Source organism: Phyllostomus hastatus, unplaced genomic scaffold (genome assembly GCF_019186645.2).
Source record: "Phyllostomus hastatus isolate PE091 unplaced genomic scaffold, TTU_PhHast_1.1 phas_contig_1162, whole genome shotgun sequence".
NCBI lineage: Eukaryota > Metazoa > Chordata > Mammalia > Chiroptera > Phyllostomidae > Phyllostomus > Phyllostomus hastatus.
Window position 1 is genome coordinate 8,713,356 of NW_025333537.1, and position 16,491 is coordinate 8,729,846.

The following is a 16,491-nucleotide window of genomic DNA, read 5'->3' on the forward strand; positions in this document are numbered from 1 at the left end:
AGGACCTACCTCCAAGATTACTCTATCCAGCAAAGCTATCATTTAGAATGGAAGGGCACATAAAGTGCTTCCCTGTTAAGGTCAAGTTAAAGGAGTTCATTATCACCAAGCCATTATTATATGAAATGTTAAAGGGACTTATCTTAGAAATTGAAGAAGATCAAAAACTATGAACAGTAAAATGATAACAAACTCATAACTATCAACAATTGAACCTAAAAAAAAAAAAACAATGAAAACAAATACTAAACAAACAACTAGAACAGGAACAGAATCAGAGAAATGGACATCACATGGAGGGTTTTCAGTGGGGAAGGGGAGGGGAAGAATGGGGGGGAAGGTACAGAGAATAAGGAGAATAATTAGAAGGCATAAAATAGGGAAAGGTTAAGAATGACATAGGAAACCAAGAACTCAAAGAACTTACATGTACAACTCATGAACATGACCTGAGTGTAGGGAATGCTGGAGGGCTGGGGGGTGTAGGGCAGAGGGAAGATAAAGCGGGGGAAATTGGGGATACTGTAACAGCATAATCAATAAAATATACTTAAAAAATTAGCAGAATTAGAACAATTAACAGTTGAAGAAAGAGTTTTTAAGGATAATAAGTTGGGTGAAAAGAACAATTTGGATAGTGAAGGTTTAAGAGAGGCCTTCAGGAAATTTGATACTTTTAGATGTTTTTATAAAATTACTCTTTTTTTGAAATTGAATTTATTGGGGTGACATTTGCTGATACAATTGAGTAGGTTTCAGGGGTTACAATGCTTTCTGCGCTTACTGCAGGAGAAGTGAAGGCTGTCATGCTGTGTTAGCGTACAATTTTGTTGAAAAAAATGGCACCCCTTCCCCACCAAAGCAATAGTTTTTTGCTAATACTAAGCATTAATTTTAATACTTATACCCTATATCTCGTTAAGTTGAACATAATGAACTTTATTAATTTTTCAATTTCAGTTTCAGATAAAGCTCCAAAGAAACCTTTCCTCCCCTGCTCACTATTATAGAAATTTTGTTTTCATTAGAAGTTGATAACACCTTAAGAAGGATTTTTTTTAGGGACTAGTTGTCCCTAAAATTTATCCTAGAACAATACCTAATTCTAATACCTAAAACTTATAATACCTAATACCTAATACTAAATACCTAAAACTTATCCTAGAATATCTCTGTCCATTTTAATCATCTAATGTTTCTTTTTAGCTTCTTCTAAAATTAGCTGTAGACTTATCTCTGTCATTCCGTTTGTAGATTATTGACAACCAACTTCGAATTCCATCTTAACTTCTGTTTTTGCCTCTATGTCAATAATCTGTCTCTGTTAGTTCCAGAATTGCAAATCAAAATTTTCTGTGACTTTCAGGAAATGTTAAAGTAGCCTTCAAGACATTGTTTTCTTTGCAGAGCTGGGTATACAAATATTTGGATCTGCTTTGACCCTTGCCATATTCATCTTCTATCTTTTTCTTCCTTATTACCAGCCCACACCTTACAAGTTTGTAAATTTGTCTAATCTCCACAATTTTTTTTTTTTTCTCCAAACCAGTGAATGATTCTCAGTCTCTTAGGAAAATCTGTTTAAAGCTATGGACTTCTGTTCCCAGAGACATGTGCATAGGGACTGGGACCTAAAATTTGACAGAAATCTTGGTTAAAATCTCTGCTTCTTAAATCTAGTACACTTTGAGAGCATTTTACTTTTATTTTATTCTTTGTTTTTAGTTTGAGGACAAATAAAATGAACTGGTAGCTTTCTGCATTTCTATGTTTAAGTATTTAATAGTGAGTGACCTTGTTGGAGTTATTGGCCTGTGGTTCTTCCCATTTATTTTCTCTTCTGTTGGTGTTCCTATTAGCCAACGGTACCTTTCATGTAATTGACATTTGTTTGATACTTCTGAAGTAGTTCAGGAACTATTGTGGAGAAAAGCATGTTTGTTTAATGTTTGGGTATTAACTTAAGCCTTTATTTAAACTTTAAAGAAAACATTTTAACTATTTAAATTTTAATTGAATGAAAAGCTTCACATTTCCTAAGTATAACGATAGGTAAACTGAATTTGTAAGATCCTGTTCCTTGTTAAGACATATTTCTATTTTTAACTAGGCAAGATACCTTGTAGCCCTCCCAGCCGTTGTCATTCATTCTCATTCAGCATTCAAGCAAAATTATAAGTTAATTGAAATAAATGATTTTCAAATCAGACTTAAATTAGAAATTGCTTCAGTCTTTGAATAATTTAGTGATTCTTTTTTTCTCTTAGGTGACCCAGAAGAATTAATGTTTCAGTATTTTAAAAAGTTCGGGGATAAACCTTGTTGTTTTACAGACCTTAAGGTGTTTGTCGACCTCTTGCCTGCTGCACAGTGTACAAAAGTGAGTACAGTTTGGAGTTCTGCCGGGTGCCTGTGTTTGTTGTAACTAGGCTAAATGTTTGCTCTCCTTTCTGAGATGCGCGAGGGCGGTGAACACGAGATACCAAGATAGCTGCTCTGTCAAGTACTCTGGGGGCTATCAGGTTAAAGGCATGATTTCTCGTTACGTTAAGCCACATGAGAATGAGCCCCTGGTAGATAATTAGAGTCTTCTTTTTTGTTTTAATTGGTTTTTTTGGAGATAATTGTAGATTTATATGCAGTTATAAATGAAATAATACAGAGAACTCTGTATACCCTTCACCTGTTTTGCCCCAGTGGTAACATATTGCCTAATTATAGTGTAGTATCATAATTAGGCAGTTGACATTGATAGTCCACTGACTTTATGCATATTTCACCAGTTTTATAAACATTCACTTGTGTGTGCGTGTAGTGTTTTGGTGTTTTTAGTGCGGCATTTAGCACATGTGGATTATGTGACCACTACCGTAGGTGAGATGCAGGACGTTCACCACCAGGGCCTACTTAAAAAAAAACAAACAAACCCACTTTATTTATTTATTTTTAGAGAGAGGGGGAGGAAGGGAGAAAAAGAGGGAGAGAAACATGGGTCAGTTGTCTCTCCTACACACCCTGACTGGTACCCAGACCCCCAGGGCTAGAACTGGTGTTTTTTATGTTCTTGCCCAATTTAAATAATTAAATACTATAAGATGTTACCTTTGGGAGAAACTGGGTGAAAGGTACATGGAATCTCTGTATGTTATTTCTTACAACTGCATGTGAATCTACAATTACCTCAAAATAAAAACTTAAATTACAAAAGCAATTTAAGGCCACTGACACCCCATAACTAACTGTTCTTTTCAACACATAGTGTTTCCTTTAGGGATGCATTTGTGTGTCATTGTAATGGTGGGTTTGTTGTTTGGTTTTGGTCACCTACTCTTAATCGTTTTCATTGCATTATTATATTGATGTGTTACAACTTTTGAAACATTTTCACAATACTTTTAGTCTTTGTGTATAGTACATGGTGTTGACCAAATACTTTTGGCTATTAGTGAACAAGAGTACCAGTTTCACCAGCAGTAGGTACTGTTAGAAATTTTTTTGTTTTAGCTATTTGGTAGATAGAAAATGGTATAATAAAGTGGTTTTAATTTGTATCTTTTCCTTAATGTCTTTTTCTAGACCATTTCAATATTTGTTAATTATGGCCTACTAAAGACTACTTCTGTTTTAAGATCTGTCCTCTTATTTTTCCCCCCACTCTGCAGTTTATTAATCAGTTACTTGGAGTTGTTCCTTTGTCCACACCAACAGAGGATAAGCTGGCGCTGCCTGCCGACATCAGAGCTTTGCAGCAGCATTTGTGTGTGGTGCAGCTGACGAGGTTGCTGGGCTTGTACCACACTATGGATAAAAATCAGAAACTGAGTGTGGTCAGAGAGCTGATGTTAAGGTACCAGCATGGACTGGAATTTGGTGAGCAACCTTGCAAAATGTGCCGCTGTTCCCTGATCTACTAAGACTTAGAAGTTAGTTTTTTGGTTTGGTTTTTGGTTTTAAAGCACTCAGCCCCTGTTTTAATGAGTTTGGCAAGGAGATTATTTTGTCAGGTGCCAAGACTCTCCAAGTAATAAAATGCCAGGCCTTTCTAAAGCTTGGAGTTTTATTGTTGTTATTTTCTTCCACATTGTATTTTTTTAAAAATTAAGTATAATTGGCATACAATATTAAGCTTGGAGTTTTAATTATAGTTGTCCATATTCTTCCTGATCTGGTGAGCTTACTCTTTCTCACATTGCGGCTCATATGAATTGCATAGTTTATGACAGTTGTCACATTTTCTGCTTATTTGTCCTACTATGTATAATATACACACTAAGTGAACAAAAGGAATGTAAATTGTGAGATATTTAGAAATAAATGACCTTCAGATTGCTAGATATATGTGCTAAAATATCAGTTATCTGATTAGATGATATTAGTATTTCTCTAACTGCATTCTAAAACATTAGGTGAAGGAATGAACATATGACTACTTTAGCTATACATGACCCTTTGGCTTCTGTTCTTTTCTTTACCTAAAACCTTCCAAATCTTGCTGCTTTTCCTGTGGGACCATTGCAGACGCCACCTCTGTTCTGGAACCCTTCTGCTCCAGCGAGTCTGGTCTCACCTTTTGAATCCTTTGGTTCATGGCTTATATTTTCTTCTGCTATTTACCCAGTTCTTACTATTGTCTTTTCCTGTCTCTTCTCCCCCTTATCACTTCTCCTGCTTTAAAAAACTTCTTTGGAGCTGTAGTAGTTAAATAAGTGTTAAATACAGATGTGTTTTCCCCCTGTAGGGAAATCCTGTTTGAAAACCGAATTGCAGTTTTCAGACTATTACTGCCTGCTTGCTGTCCATGTGCTCATTGATATATGGAGAGAAACAGGTAAGGAGCAGTCATTTCAGTTTAACTGTTCTTTTTTTTTAATTGACTATAAGTCCGTGGGCTGATTGCGTAACCCAAGAATTTCATTTATGTTTTAGGTTTTTCTTTCTTGCCCTTCTTCAGGGTGCTTCCAGAAGAACCTAAGTCTCCATGTATCCCCCTCCCTGAAGTCAGGAAAATCTTAAATCAGTAGATATCTGTTCTGATTTAAATGTTTCTGAATAATGAGTAATGACTGTGAAAAACCTATTACAAAGTTACAGTCATTATCAAACAGAGAAACTGATTCAGAGATGGATGTATAGGCCCATGGCATGGAATAGCCCTTTTATTTACTTTAAAAAAGGCACACATAGGAAAAGGAACTCCTTGGAATACAGTTCTGGTTAGCCCACTGAAGGCCAAAATATAATACATGGCAAAGGGAGCATCGTGAGTCCTGAAGCAGGAGAAGGGTGATTCAGCAAGTGGCACTGAGATAGCCTTTTCGGTAGGTCTCACCCCTCCAGACATGTTCTCTTGTTAGCATTTGTTGGGAAAAAATAACTCTAGATACTTACTGCGTACTATTCACTAGAATAAACTACGGAAGAAACAAAGGGCTGGGGAGACAGCTGTGTGCAAGATAGACATGTCCCCTGCCCTCGGGGACCACTTTACAGAGCACTCCGTTTTGGTACTGTCCCCCTCAGGCTCCAAGTTCTCCAGAGGCACCCTGTTTTCCAAAGGGCCGAGGCCAGTCTTTCTAGGCTAATTTGCAATGTATTTTTGTAGTCCAGCCTCTGCCTACGTCTCCAGAGTCTTATGTATTGGGTTGGTGAGAAAGTCCTTATAGCTTTTTTCCACAAGATAAAAGATACATTTTTCATTTTCACCAGTAACTTCTATTGGTTTGGATATTTCGAGTATGCTGGCTATTTCCCACATGGTAGCACGTTCATTGTTCTCAGTTACTGTCTGCATTTGATCGCCTCCAACTTCAGTTAGTCTACCTGTGGAGCATCGTCCAGCGAGAAATCTCCGGCACAAAACTTCGCAAATCACTTTTGACGCTTTTGGCATGTTTTACCCTCACCTTTCCTGCTTCCACCAGGCACTCTAACATTTTGCATGTATCCTTCTGTCTTTCTCTGCCTATTTTTTAGACTTTAGATGAACTATTCATGCTCATTTGAATTCTGTGTGTCTTTTACTGATCAGTATTACGAAAGTATTTTCCCTTGTTATTAAAAACTCTTCATTAACATTAAATGGCTGCATGATATTTCAGTGTGTGGGTGTTGCTATAATTTATTAATGCAGTGAGTATTTTTGTATATAAAGCTTTATCTACATTTCATGTTATTTTCTCTAGGTAGATTCTTAAAAGAGAATTTACTTAATCTTTAAAACTTGATACATTTGGCCTTTTGATTTTTAGTGGCTCAAAAAAAGTGTGTCATTTTATTTTGATTATTAATGAGTAAGTTTTTTCAAATATTATTGATGCCCTATTGGTAGAGTTACATATGGAAGACAGATGGTGTCTAGAGAAAGCATCTGTCTGGGATTTTGTAGAGAAAGTCCTCTACTGGGAAGGTTGGTAGACTCCAGTTCTTCAAAATTCATCTTTTCTCGGGATCTAGGGTCTTGTGAGATTCCATAACTTTCCTGCACGAGACTTGGCAGCTTAAAATTTGCATCAGTTTTGCAGATACATGTTTAGTAATTGAGGGACTATCTATTCAGGGAAATACCCTGTTTTGCTTACAGGTGTGTAGCTAAAATTTGCTCTCTGCTACCTAAACTCATTCTTAAAATAGTTACGGGAGGTAATGATGTCAGTAAGTTTTTCTTTTTGAAAAACCTCCATTTGCTTTCAAAATCTGTGGGTAATGCTGTGACATTTTGGTTTTAGGTGACGCGACTGCTGTGTGGCAGGCCCTGACTTTGCTGGAAGAGGGATTAACCCACAGCCCTTCCAATGCTCAATTCAAACTGCTGCTCGTTCGAATCTACTGTGTGCTGGGGGCGTTTGAGCCGGTGTTGGACCTGTACTCCAGCCTCGATGCTAAGCACATCCAGCATGATACCATTGGGTTGGTAGTATACACTCTGAATAATAGCAGCCCTTACACGTGGGACTCTGACTTTCCGATTTTAGCAGTGAAGTTGTTCCTGGTATTAAGCTTTTTAGATGAAATAATCACGTATTATGACTCATCGCAAAGCAGTCAGAGTTTGTGTTTGCCAGCATTTTGTAGTAATGTCAAAATGTGCACAATTTAGAAATGCTAAGAAAGTTTTCCCAGAGATAGCAAACAGCTATATACTTTGAACCTTTTTTCTTAGCACACGTTGGTTTCAAGTCTTCTGCCTTGCAGTTGAGGTTAACACATGTGCTCTGTTTGCTGACCTCAGAGAGCCTTTGAGTTTGTATTGTAACGGTTCTTGGTGATGAATCAAGGGTATTGTCTCTATACCCTGTGGAGCCGTTGTAGGAAGACAGTATTCTGTTCTCTTACAAATTGTGTTCCATGGGCATCTGAGTGTAAGAAAGCATGTTATGGAACTTTAGGGCTCTCACAAAACTGAATTAACTTTGCTCTTTTAAAAAAGATTTGATTCTGTGAATTAGATCATTTATATGACAGGATGTTTAAAGTTCCATATGTTTAGCTATTTCTCTGACATAGTAATTTGAAGTATAGTATATGATACTAGAGGTGGGTAAGTATAACGTGTTTTTTTTCTTTCCTTCCAAACTAGTTATCTTTTGACCCGTTACGCTGAATCCCTAGGTCAGTATGCTGCTGCATCCCAATCCTGTAACTTCGCACTCAGGTTTTTCCACTCCAACCAGAAAGATGTAAGTGAAAAAACGGTTTTTTAAATATGGTCTTGCCCGCTGAATGCACACATTGCAGAGAGTACCTCCCCTGTGTCGCAGGTACACAGGTTGAGCTGTACCACACTGTACTTGCAAGTGCCCTCAGGCCGTAGCTTAGTGGCCAACGCTGTTAGGTAGAGGTGGAGAGTTATTTGTGGTTGATAGAATGGGCATGTTTAATAGAATCCATATGAAGGTGAATTTACAACTGGGTATTCATAGAACAGGAAGTGTTGATACCTCTCAGGTTGGTCTTTGAATCTCTAGGAGGATTTTTCCAAGGACACGAGGGTGCAGTACAGGCATCTGCGACAGCAGCTGCTCTCTGTTACCTGGACTCCTTTCTGAAGTCTGTAACCTCCGTGCTGTTTGCCAACGACAACTGCACTTACATTTTCTTAGAATTGTAAAATTGACTGGTTGTAAATAATTTCAGGAAACTTTGGTGAATAGTATTTTTTTAAACTAGCAATAAATAAGAGAGAGCTTCTGTGTGCCATAACAAAAGGATGGGATTTGCACCATATTTTTCATTGCAAACAGACTTTGTCCCCACTTGTGAGTTAAGCAGTTTTTGTGGAAAAACCACATACATGGTCTCTGCTTAGTCAAGCAGCTATGCAAAACCATCCAGTAACATATGTGAAGATAGGTATGTCTTCGAGGATGGGCACTGCCTCCTTGGTTCTTGTGTTTCTGAGACACGTCGCCTAGAGTTGGGCCATGCCAGCTATCTCCCCATAGCCTCCCATTTTCATGGTCTAACAGCAACTAAGAAATTGGGGGAGAGAGCTCGTTTCTGGGGTTCTTGATGGCAAACACTCATGACAACTTTAAAAAAATGATTTGTAACTGTAACATCTGGGGCTAATCTATCTGCCATCTAATTCTTTAGGGGTATATTAAATAGAAGGCATGGGCAGGGCAGAAATATTTCTGAACAGTAAAATATAGGTTTGTTATTCTGAGCCCGCAATAATGATGTCCTGACAAGCATCAGGGCGTGGCCTAGAGGGCTGATGTAGCAAGGGATGGCGAACTGTGCTTCATCTGTTGGTTTTTAAGTCCCGTTTCCCTCCCCTGTGACCTCTCTGCCAGAGACTGGTGTCTCTGTTCAGACCTCATTTTGTGCCACAGCTCCTGACCGGGGAGAGTGGGCATGAGCATTTGAACATACTGCTCAGAAGGTGCTGGCCTGCTTAGAGGTCAGAGGGTATCTTTTGGACCTTGGTTTCTAAAATGTCTTAGCATGAGTGGGTAGTCGAGTTATAAATCAGTGAGTTTTCACTGTGTGTTCAAGTACCTGCTTGCCTCTCTGTTTTCAAGTAGTTTTACTAACTCAAAAGGAAAAAAGCTCCTTAAATCTCATCATTCTGGCTCTCATTTCTGTATATCTTTTTTAAATTAAATTTTTTTTTTCCCGACTCCCCTAAATTTTGTTTTTTAAATTTAAGAGAGAAGAAGGGAGAGGAACATCAGTTTGTTGTTCCACTTATTTATGTATTCATTGATTGATTCTTATATGTACCTTGACTGGGAATTGAACCCACAACCTTGATATATCAAGACAATGCTCTAACCAACTAATCTACCTGGCCAGGGCTCATTTGTATATTTCTAAGGAAGAGGTTAAAGAAAAGATCTTTTCAGATAGTTCTGAAAAGGTGGGAGTGGGGGTAAATAAGGGATGTAACTTCTCAAAGAACCATGTTGTTCATGATTTGGCCAATAAGGGCACATTATTTTATCCTAATAAAAATTAAGCTTTACTTTTCCCCTATAAATACCTTATCTGAAGAGTTGTTTTGAACACACACACACACATGCAAACAAATGAAAGTACCATAGTGTGGAAAGGAGACCACCAGGAGTGCTTTGAGAGGGCGTGTTGTCCTCAGTGGCTTTTGTGGGTGTCTCTGTTGTTTTGCTGGTGGTTGTGCGTGGCAGGAGTGATAATTCATCTGAATGTTTGTGGTGCCGAATCTGATAAAATTACAGTATTTCATTGATCTGGGACTAGCACACTCTGCTTGGCATTTATATTTTATTACTACTAACTGAGAAGACAACTTATTTAATCATATTAGGTAAATAATCTTTGGGGGATGCTGAAGGCAAAAGCAAAACACAGTATAGCAAGAAAAATACACCTTAAGCCTTAGCTCACCTTAAGCTCAGTCCTCAAACAGGAGAGTGGACACTGGCGTGGAATGTTTCCTGTAGGAGTTTGATGTTGAGAAAGATCACTGTTGTAGCTTTGTACTGTATGGGTTAACCCTTCTGCTAGTATTAGAAATCTCTCTGGAAGCGAAAACTCTATGCTCTTCGTCTTTTATTCTTGGTTGTTTTGGGGGTCCCCAGATGGTGTGTCCTTGAGTGACTGATGTATTTCAGTTCACAACTAGCTCTTTGAAAGAACGCTTTTACTCCTAAATGGAAGATCTGACTTTTTGCTCTGTAAGGCTTTGTGCTATGGAAGTGACAGTTGTGTTTGGAAGGTCTGTACAGGGAGTTTCTCTCTGGGAGGGTCATCGTCTGCTGTCATCATTACTTGGAAATAGATTTTTACAATATGAGAATTAGAGATAGATTTTTATGTCTCCTAAAGTTACTTATATATTTATACTTTTTTAAAAGTTTCCATTTAACAATCTGTATTTTAGATATCTGTGAAAACCATTATTCAGGGGTTTGATGTCCATGTATTTTGCGAATTTTTAGTGACCAGGGTTCATTTCAGGAGTCTGAAGGGGATCTAAATAGCCTCAGTGGTTCATAAATGAGTAGGAATAGGTCCAGACAACATTCTCTGATATTCGGAAGTCTAATTTAAAGTGCCTGTGGCTTCCAGGTTTGCCTGCAGTTCTAATAGGCGGGGTCTTTCTTCAGATGGTAGCCCTTTCTCAGCCTTTGCCCTGTCGGCAGCTGCCCCGGCCCTCTCCCAGCTCCGCAGTGATTCTTCACTGCGGCATTAAAGGAGCACTAGAGACACCTCCTTAGTTCGTTGAAGGACTACATATTCCCTCTTTGTGGCCCCCGATTTTTCTCTTTTTAAAGCTGTTTCCTTTTTTTATAAAGCGGACCACTTCAAAATTAAAACTGCTTCTACACTTGGTAAGGCTGGGTTCTTTCCTTTAATCAAACCATATTTTGGAACTTTAATTGATAAATCTAATTGGAATCATCAAAGTCATCTTTTTATCCTGATGAATTGCTGGATCATGTGTTCCTAACCAGCCGTTTTTTCCAAGTGAGAAGTTCCTACTGCAAGGCCTGCTGGTAAACCTTGCTGTGTTCTTTCAAGCCAGGTGGCCATCAGATAGGCCCATGTGTTCAGAGTATCCTGCCTCCTCTCAGTGGGGCCTATCACTGTCCTTTAATCAGGCTAGAAGGTACACTTGAGCTTTTTCAGATAGTCCTTCTTTAAACCTGCGGGATCACAAGTAATCTTTTTAATTTTCTTGTGTCCGTCCGTCTTTAATTTCTCCAGATACTGCAGGCAAACAGCTCGCCGAGGTGTCCCATGGGGTTTAAAAGCCGCATCGAATGCAGTTGAATTAGCGCCCGTGGCGCAATCCCGCGGCCTGAAATGAACCCTGCGAGGCTGTGTATCAGAGGGTATGTTGTTAACTATTAGCCTATTTTCCTATCGGGCAAATTACTCGAACATTATGGAGATGGGGGCGAAGCTGATCGAGGCTGTGCAAAAAGATAGGCTTTTCTAGAAAGGATCTTTGGGGCAGACATCAGCTTTCAGCTTCACACTTTCCTTGGCCCAGAAGGGTGCCCTCCTGACTTCTCATCCTGATGGCATAGGTCCGCCCATGAAGTGTTCTTCCCTGAGATTTTGTTCTGTCGTGCCAGAGTTTCTCCTCAGAGTTCTTGATCTTGCCTCTCTGTTCGCAGTGTTTCGTCTGCACATGCTCATCAGTCTAAATTCAAGCAGATGTGGAGAGTGCTGCCTTCACGTACTTGTTAGGGGATTTTCCAGCGAGATCTTAGGTAGTTTGGGTGGACAAGTAACCTGCCTCTGGAAGTCTTTCCTCAGATTATGACATGAGCCTTTATAGGTCTTTGGTTTGGCGACTTATTTCTAACCTGATGTACTGTATGCCCTGTGTTTGTGATACTGTATTCAGAAATGAACAAAACCAAGGAGCACCCTTTTTTCTGAAGTAGAGTGATTTTAGGGGGGTAGGGTGGTTATATTATTCTGGTGGTTTCGGAGCCTTTGTATACAACAGTGTATCTTAGATGCAGAAAAACATGGAGTAATATCCCTTCCACAGTGGCACTAACCAAAGTTTTGACTCGCGTGGTGTAACAAACCTCTCGTCCTGTTGAACTGGAGGACATAACTGCAAGAAAAGGTCTGTGCGGTGGCGGCGGCAGCTGGTGTTACTAGTAGTGATATTAGTAAAGAAGACGTTTGACTCTGGCATAGGAAAGAAGAAATAACATTTTTTTAAAGATCTTATTTATTTATTTTTAGAGAGGGAAGGGAGAGAGAAAGAGAGTAACATCAATGTGCGGTTGCTGGGGTCTGTGGCCTGCAACCCAGGCATGTGCCCTGACTGGGAATCGAACCTGCGATGCTTTGGTTCGCAGCCTGTGCTCAATCCACTGATCTAAACCAGCCAGGAGAAATAACATTTTAAAAAGCTGATATTCCACTTGGTGACCAAGAAAGACCCTTAAAGATTAGATTCAACACCTTACTTAATTTTAGCTTGAGTGTTTTGCTTTGTTTTGATTTTTTGGCTGGCAAGTTTTGCCTTCATTGTCTGACCTGTGAAATATTTATACCAAGGTAATTCTTTTCTTCCCAGACCTCAGAATATATTATTCAAGCTTACAAATATGGTGCATTTGAGAAGATCCCAGAGTTTATCGCTTTTAGGAACAGGCTGAATAATTCTCTTCATTTTGCACAAGTCCGTACTGAACGGATGTTGTTAGACCTTCTACTTGAAGCAAATATGTAAGTATTGCATAGGAGCTAAGAAAAAACGAGGGATTATGTCAGAGGCTGCGAGTCCCCAGTGGGCCCATAGCTGACATCAGTAGGCTTAAGCTAAGGCAAATGGGAGAAAAGGAGAAAGTGTGTGTGGTGGGGCTTGGGGGAACAGGGAAGGAAGGGGGTGGAGCCTGGTACGTGTCCTGGGACTGAGAGAGCACTGCCGGTTCCACACAGAAGCAGCCAGGCTGTGGGCAGGATTGTGTTGACAAGGGTCCCTGCAAACATGGGGTTTCAGGGATTAACGTTGATCCACTTTATTGTGGTTGGGCTTCCAGATGCAGGTCAGCACGGTCTGTGCTTGGTTCTCTTTCACCTTATGCGAGCCTTTGTTTCTCACTAGTAAACCCTTCCTGCCTGCCTTTCTCCTTCCTTCCCTTTCTTTCTAGTAAAACAGAGTCCTAGCTAACACGTTTTTATGGCTGTCTTATTACTGAAACAATACATGAGTACATTCTCTGTGTCACAGATCAGTCAGCTTAGCAGAGAGTATCAAGTCGATGAGTCTCCGGCCGGAAGAAGATGACATCCCGTGGGAGGCCTTGCGGGACAACCGGGACTTGAACGTGTTCTTCAGCTGGGACCCGAAAGACAGGTGACTTGCACGTGACCTCAGGCAGTTTATTTCTAAAGAATCTGCATGAATCTAATGCACATAAATATGATAACATGTTTGTCATAAGGATCAGAAAATATAAATAAGCCATAGTAAGAAAATAAACCTGGCCCCTGAGTTGGGATTGCTGGCTAATCTGAAAGTTAGATCCTCCTTCGTAGCATCTGTGAGAACAGACTCCAGATAAATTGAAGATTGTGTTAAAACTTCTTAGACATTCTAAGAAAATATAAAATATAAAAAAATGGTTGGGGAAAGCCTTTCTTAGCATTACATCAAATCTGGAAACAAACAGTTTGACCTTTGTAAATATTAACCTTTATCTAAAAGTAAATTTGTTAAGTTCTAAAGCTATGTGCTAAGTTGGTAAATTTCTTCATATATATTAATATCCTTCATATACAGAGAACAATCAATCAGAAGATAACCAGAAAACATTGTATAAAGGGCTTATTAACAGGAAGTTCAAAGAAATGTATCTTGTAGCAATAAAGATTTTTTTTAGCCTATCAGACAATGATAAAAAAAGAGTAATATATGTGCTCAGCAAGATTGTGGGAAAATGTTTGTTGTGCATTTACATGGGGGTAAACCTTTATGTAACCTTCTCTGACCAGGGAATTTTAGTGATATGTATCAAGGTTGAAGATTCCATTTACTATTTGGTTCGGCAGTTCCACTTCTAGGAAAGTGGGACCTGAGGGAACAGGTGCACAAACACGCAGGTACATGTGTATGAGGTAGTTCTGAATATGCCGTGATTTAGTGATTTGCTAGGACTTGTGGGACTCAGCATGTAGTTGGCACTCACAGGGTTTGTTATAACAAAAGGGTACATGACAGGATCAGCAACGGAAAAACACACAGCTGGAGTCTGGAGAATCCCATGCACAGACTTCCAGTGCCCTCTCTCTCCGGCGAAGGGCCATACCAAGTACACTGCTTTCTTCTTCATGAAAAATACAGTATGTTTGTGCAATATTTCTGCTTAGAGAAGCTCTTAGAAGGATGGTGCCTAAGGTTTTTGTCAGCTGATTACGTAGGCACCCTCTGTCTAGCCTATACCAGTATTACAGACTCCCCGAAGAAAGGCAGGTGTTCGCCATAAACCACAGGGTTTGTACAGAGAGTCTAGGCACCGGGAGCCACTCTTACCATTTAGAGAGTGGTTGGCGCACCAAGTGTCCGGACACCAGCCAAGGGTCTCCTTGCAAGCAGCCCTTCTAAAGGTCACAGCTCGGGCTTGCTGGGCTGATTTTTTTCTGCACACACTATCATAAACACATGCAGTTTGGAAAATAGTATGAATACTGTGAACCCGTCTATGTGTTTAAAATCAGTTATATGAGTATTTTTAGTTGCATTTCATTCCTCTATTGCAAAAATCTGAAAGGATCTATAAAAGCTTGTTAATATGGTGGGTGCTTGATTATCAGGGAACGTTTTCCTATTTTTTACTTTTCTGTCATTTGAAATTTTTATATCATGTATTTTATCATCAGAAAAGTTTCACTTAAGGGGGAAAAATAACCTGTTAAGTAGGTTATCATTCCCATTTGTGGATATCAAAATGCAGACTTGGATGATTTGGGTGTAAGATCGTTGAGCTGGTGAATGGAAGCCGGAGCCATTCAAAGGCATCTTGTCTAATGAAAGTGAACTTTGAAGGATTTAAAGGCAAAAACATTGAGTAAAAGGGATGGTTTGGGGATTTTTTTTAAAGGGATGTTTCTGAAGAACATAAGAAACTTTCTTTGGAGGAGGAGACCATGTGGTTAAGAATTCGTTCCTTAACACTGAGGCTGATCAGTGGCCTTCCAAGTCTGAACCACCCTGTGGAGCCAAAGAACTCCGAGAAGACCACTGAGAATGGTGTGCCCTCCAGGATTGATATTCTTCGTTTGCTCCTTCAACAGCTGGAGGTGGCCCTGGAGACAGGAAAGCGATTTATTGAGAAGGAAATTCAGGTATCATCAAAGTGTATTTTTTAATCAGCGCCACAGTAATCTATGACTGTCTTTTTAAACATAGGAATCTGGGGTGAGTCAGTAGTAAAGAGCAGTATTCTGACCCAGTTTAGGATATCTGCAGGGAAAAGGCAAGTATTACAGACTTGGGGAGTTGCAGAGGCTGGCTTAATATCCACACTGGAGCGTGAGGAAAAGCAAAATAGCTCAGTTTTTGTGGTGGTAAATTTTTAATAGCTCTCTATTTTCACTATAATGATTTAATTATTGTTTTAGTCCCTGTTAAAAAAATTCATGGTTATGCTTTCCATGGTTACAGTTGGCTACCTGCAGTCAACTACAGTCTGAAAATATTAAATGGGAATTTCCAGAAATAAACAATTTGTAAGTTTTAAATTGCTTGCTGTCCCGAGTAACATGATGAAATCTCACCCTGTCCCATCCCACCCCGTCCTCCCTGGAGCACAGATCATCCCTTTGTCCAGCATCCCACGCTGTATGCACGCCTGCCCCTTAGTCACTTGTAGTTGTCTCAGGTATCAGGATGTTGGAGTAACCCTTATTTTACTTATCAATGGCCCCAAAGCACAAGAGAAGTGATGCTGGCAATTTGGATGTGCCAAAGAGAACCTGTAAAGTGACAAGGTGAAAGTTCTCAATTTAATAAAGAGAGGAAAAATCGAAGGTTGCTGAGATCTCCAGGAAGAACAAATCTTCTATGTAAAGAAGGACAAAGGAAATTTGTGCTGTTTCTCTTTTGCACCTCAAACTGTACAAGTTATGGCCACAGTGTGTAATAAGTTCTTAGTTAAGGTGGAAAAGGCGTTACATTTATGGGTGGAAGACATGAACAAAACGCCTGTTCTGATTGCTGGCAGTGTGTTGCTCCAGAAAGCACTGAGCTAAGGGACCCCTGAAACGAGTCACCACATTCATTTCACTGTCGTTATGGTATATTGTTATAATTGTTCTATTTTATTTTAGTTATTGTTGTTAATCTCTTGCCTAATTTATAAATTAAACTTTATCATAGCTATGCATGTATAGTAAAAGATGGTATATATAGGGTTTGGTAGTATCCACAGTTTCAGGCGTCCATTGGGGTCTTCGAATGTATCTCCTGTGGATAGGGGGAGGGGGATTACTATGGTTTGCTGATCAGTGGTTTGCAAGTTATTCACTAACAGATTTTTA

At 39.4% G+C, this 16,491-nt stretch overlaps 1 protein-coding gene across 2 annotated transcripts in view; it reads left to right on the top strand.

Annotated features, from left to right (window-relative positions):
- Positions 1-16,491, top strand: part of NAA25 (N-alpha-acetyltransferase 25, NatB auxiliary subunit) — a 57,363-nt gene that overhangs the window by 25,113 nt on the left and 15,759 nt on the right. For both annotated transcript variants that reach the window (XM_045841405.1, XM_045841415.1), the window contains exons 11-18: positions 2,268-2,380; positions 3,663-3,870; positions 4,739-4,828; positions 6,726-6,906; positions 7,577-7,676; positions 12,527-12,678; positions 13,184-13,309; positions 15,054-15,297. In XM_045841405.1, the coding sequence (XP_045697361.1) occupies positions 2,268-2,380; positions 3,663-3,870; positions 4,739-4,828; positions 6,726-6,906; positions 7,577-7,676; positions 12,527-12,678; positions 13,184-13,309; positions 15,054-15,297 (1,214 nt within the window). The remainder of the gene's footprint in view (positions 1-2,267; positions 2,381-3,662; positions 3,871-4,738; positions 4,829-6,725; positions 6,907-7,576; positions 7,677-12,526; positions 12,679-13,183; positions 13,310-15,053; positions 15,298-16,491) is intronic.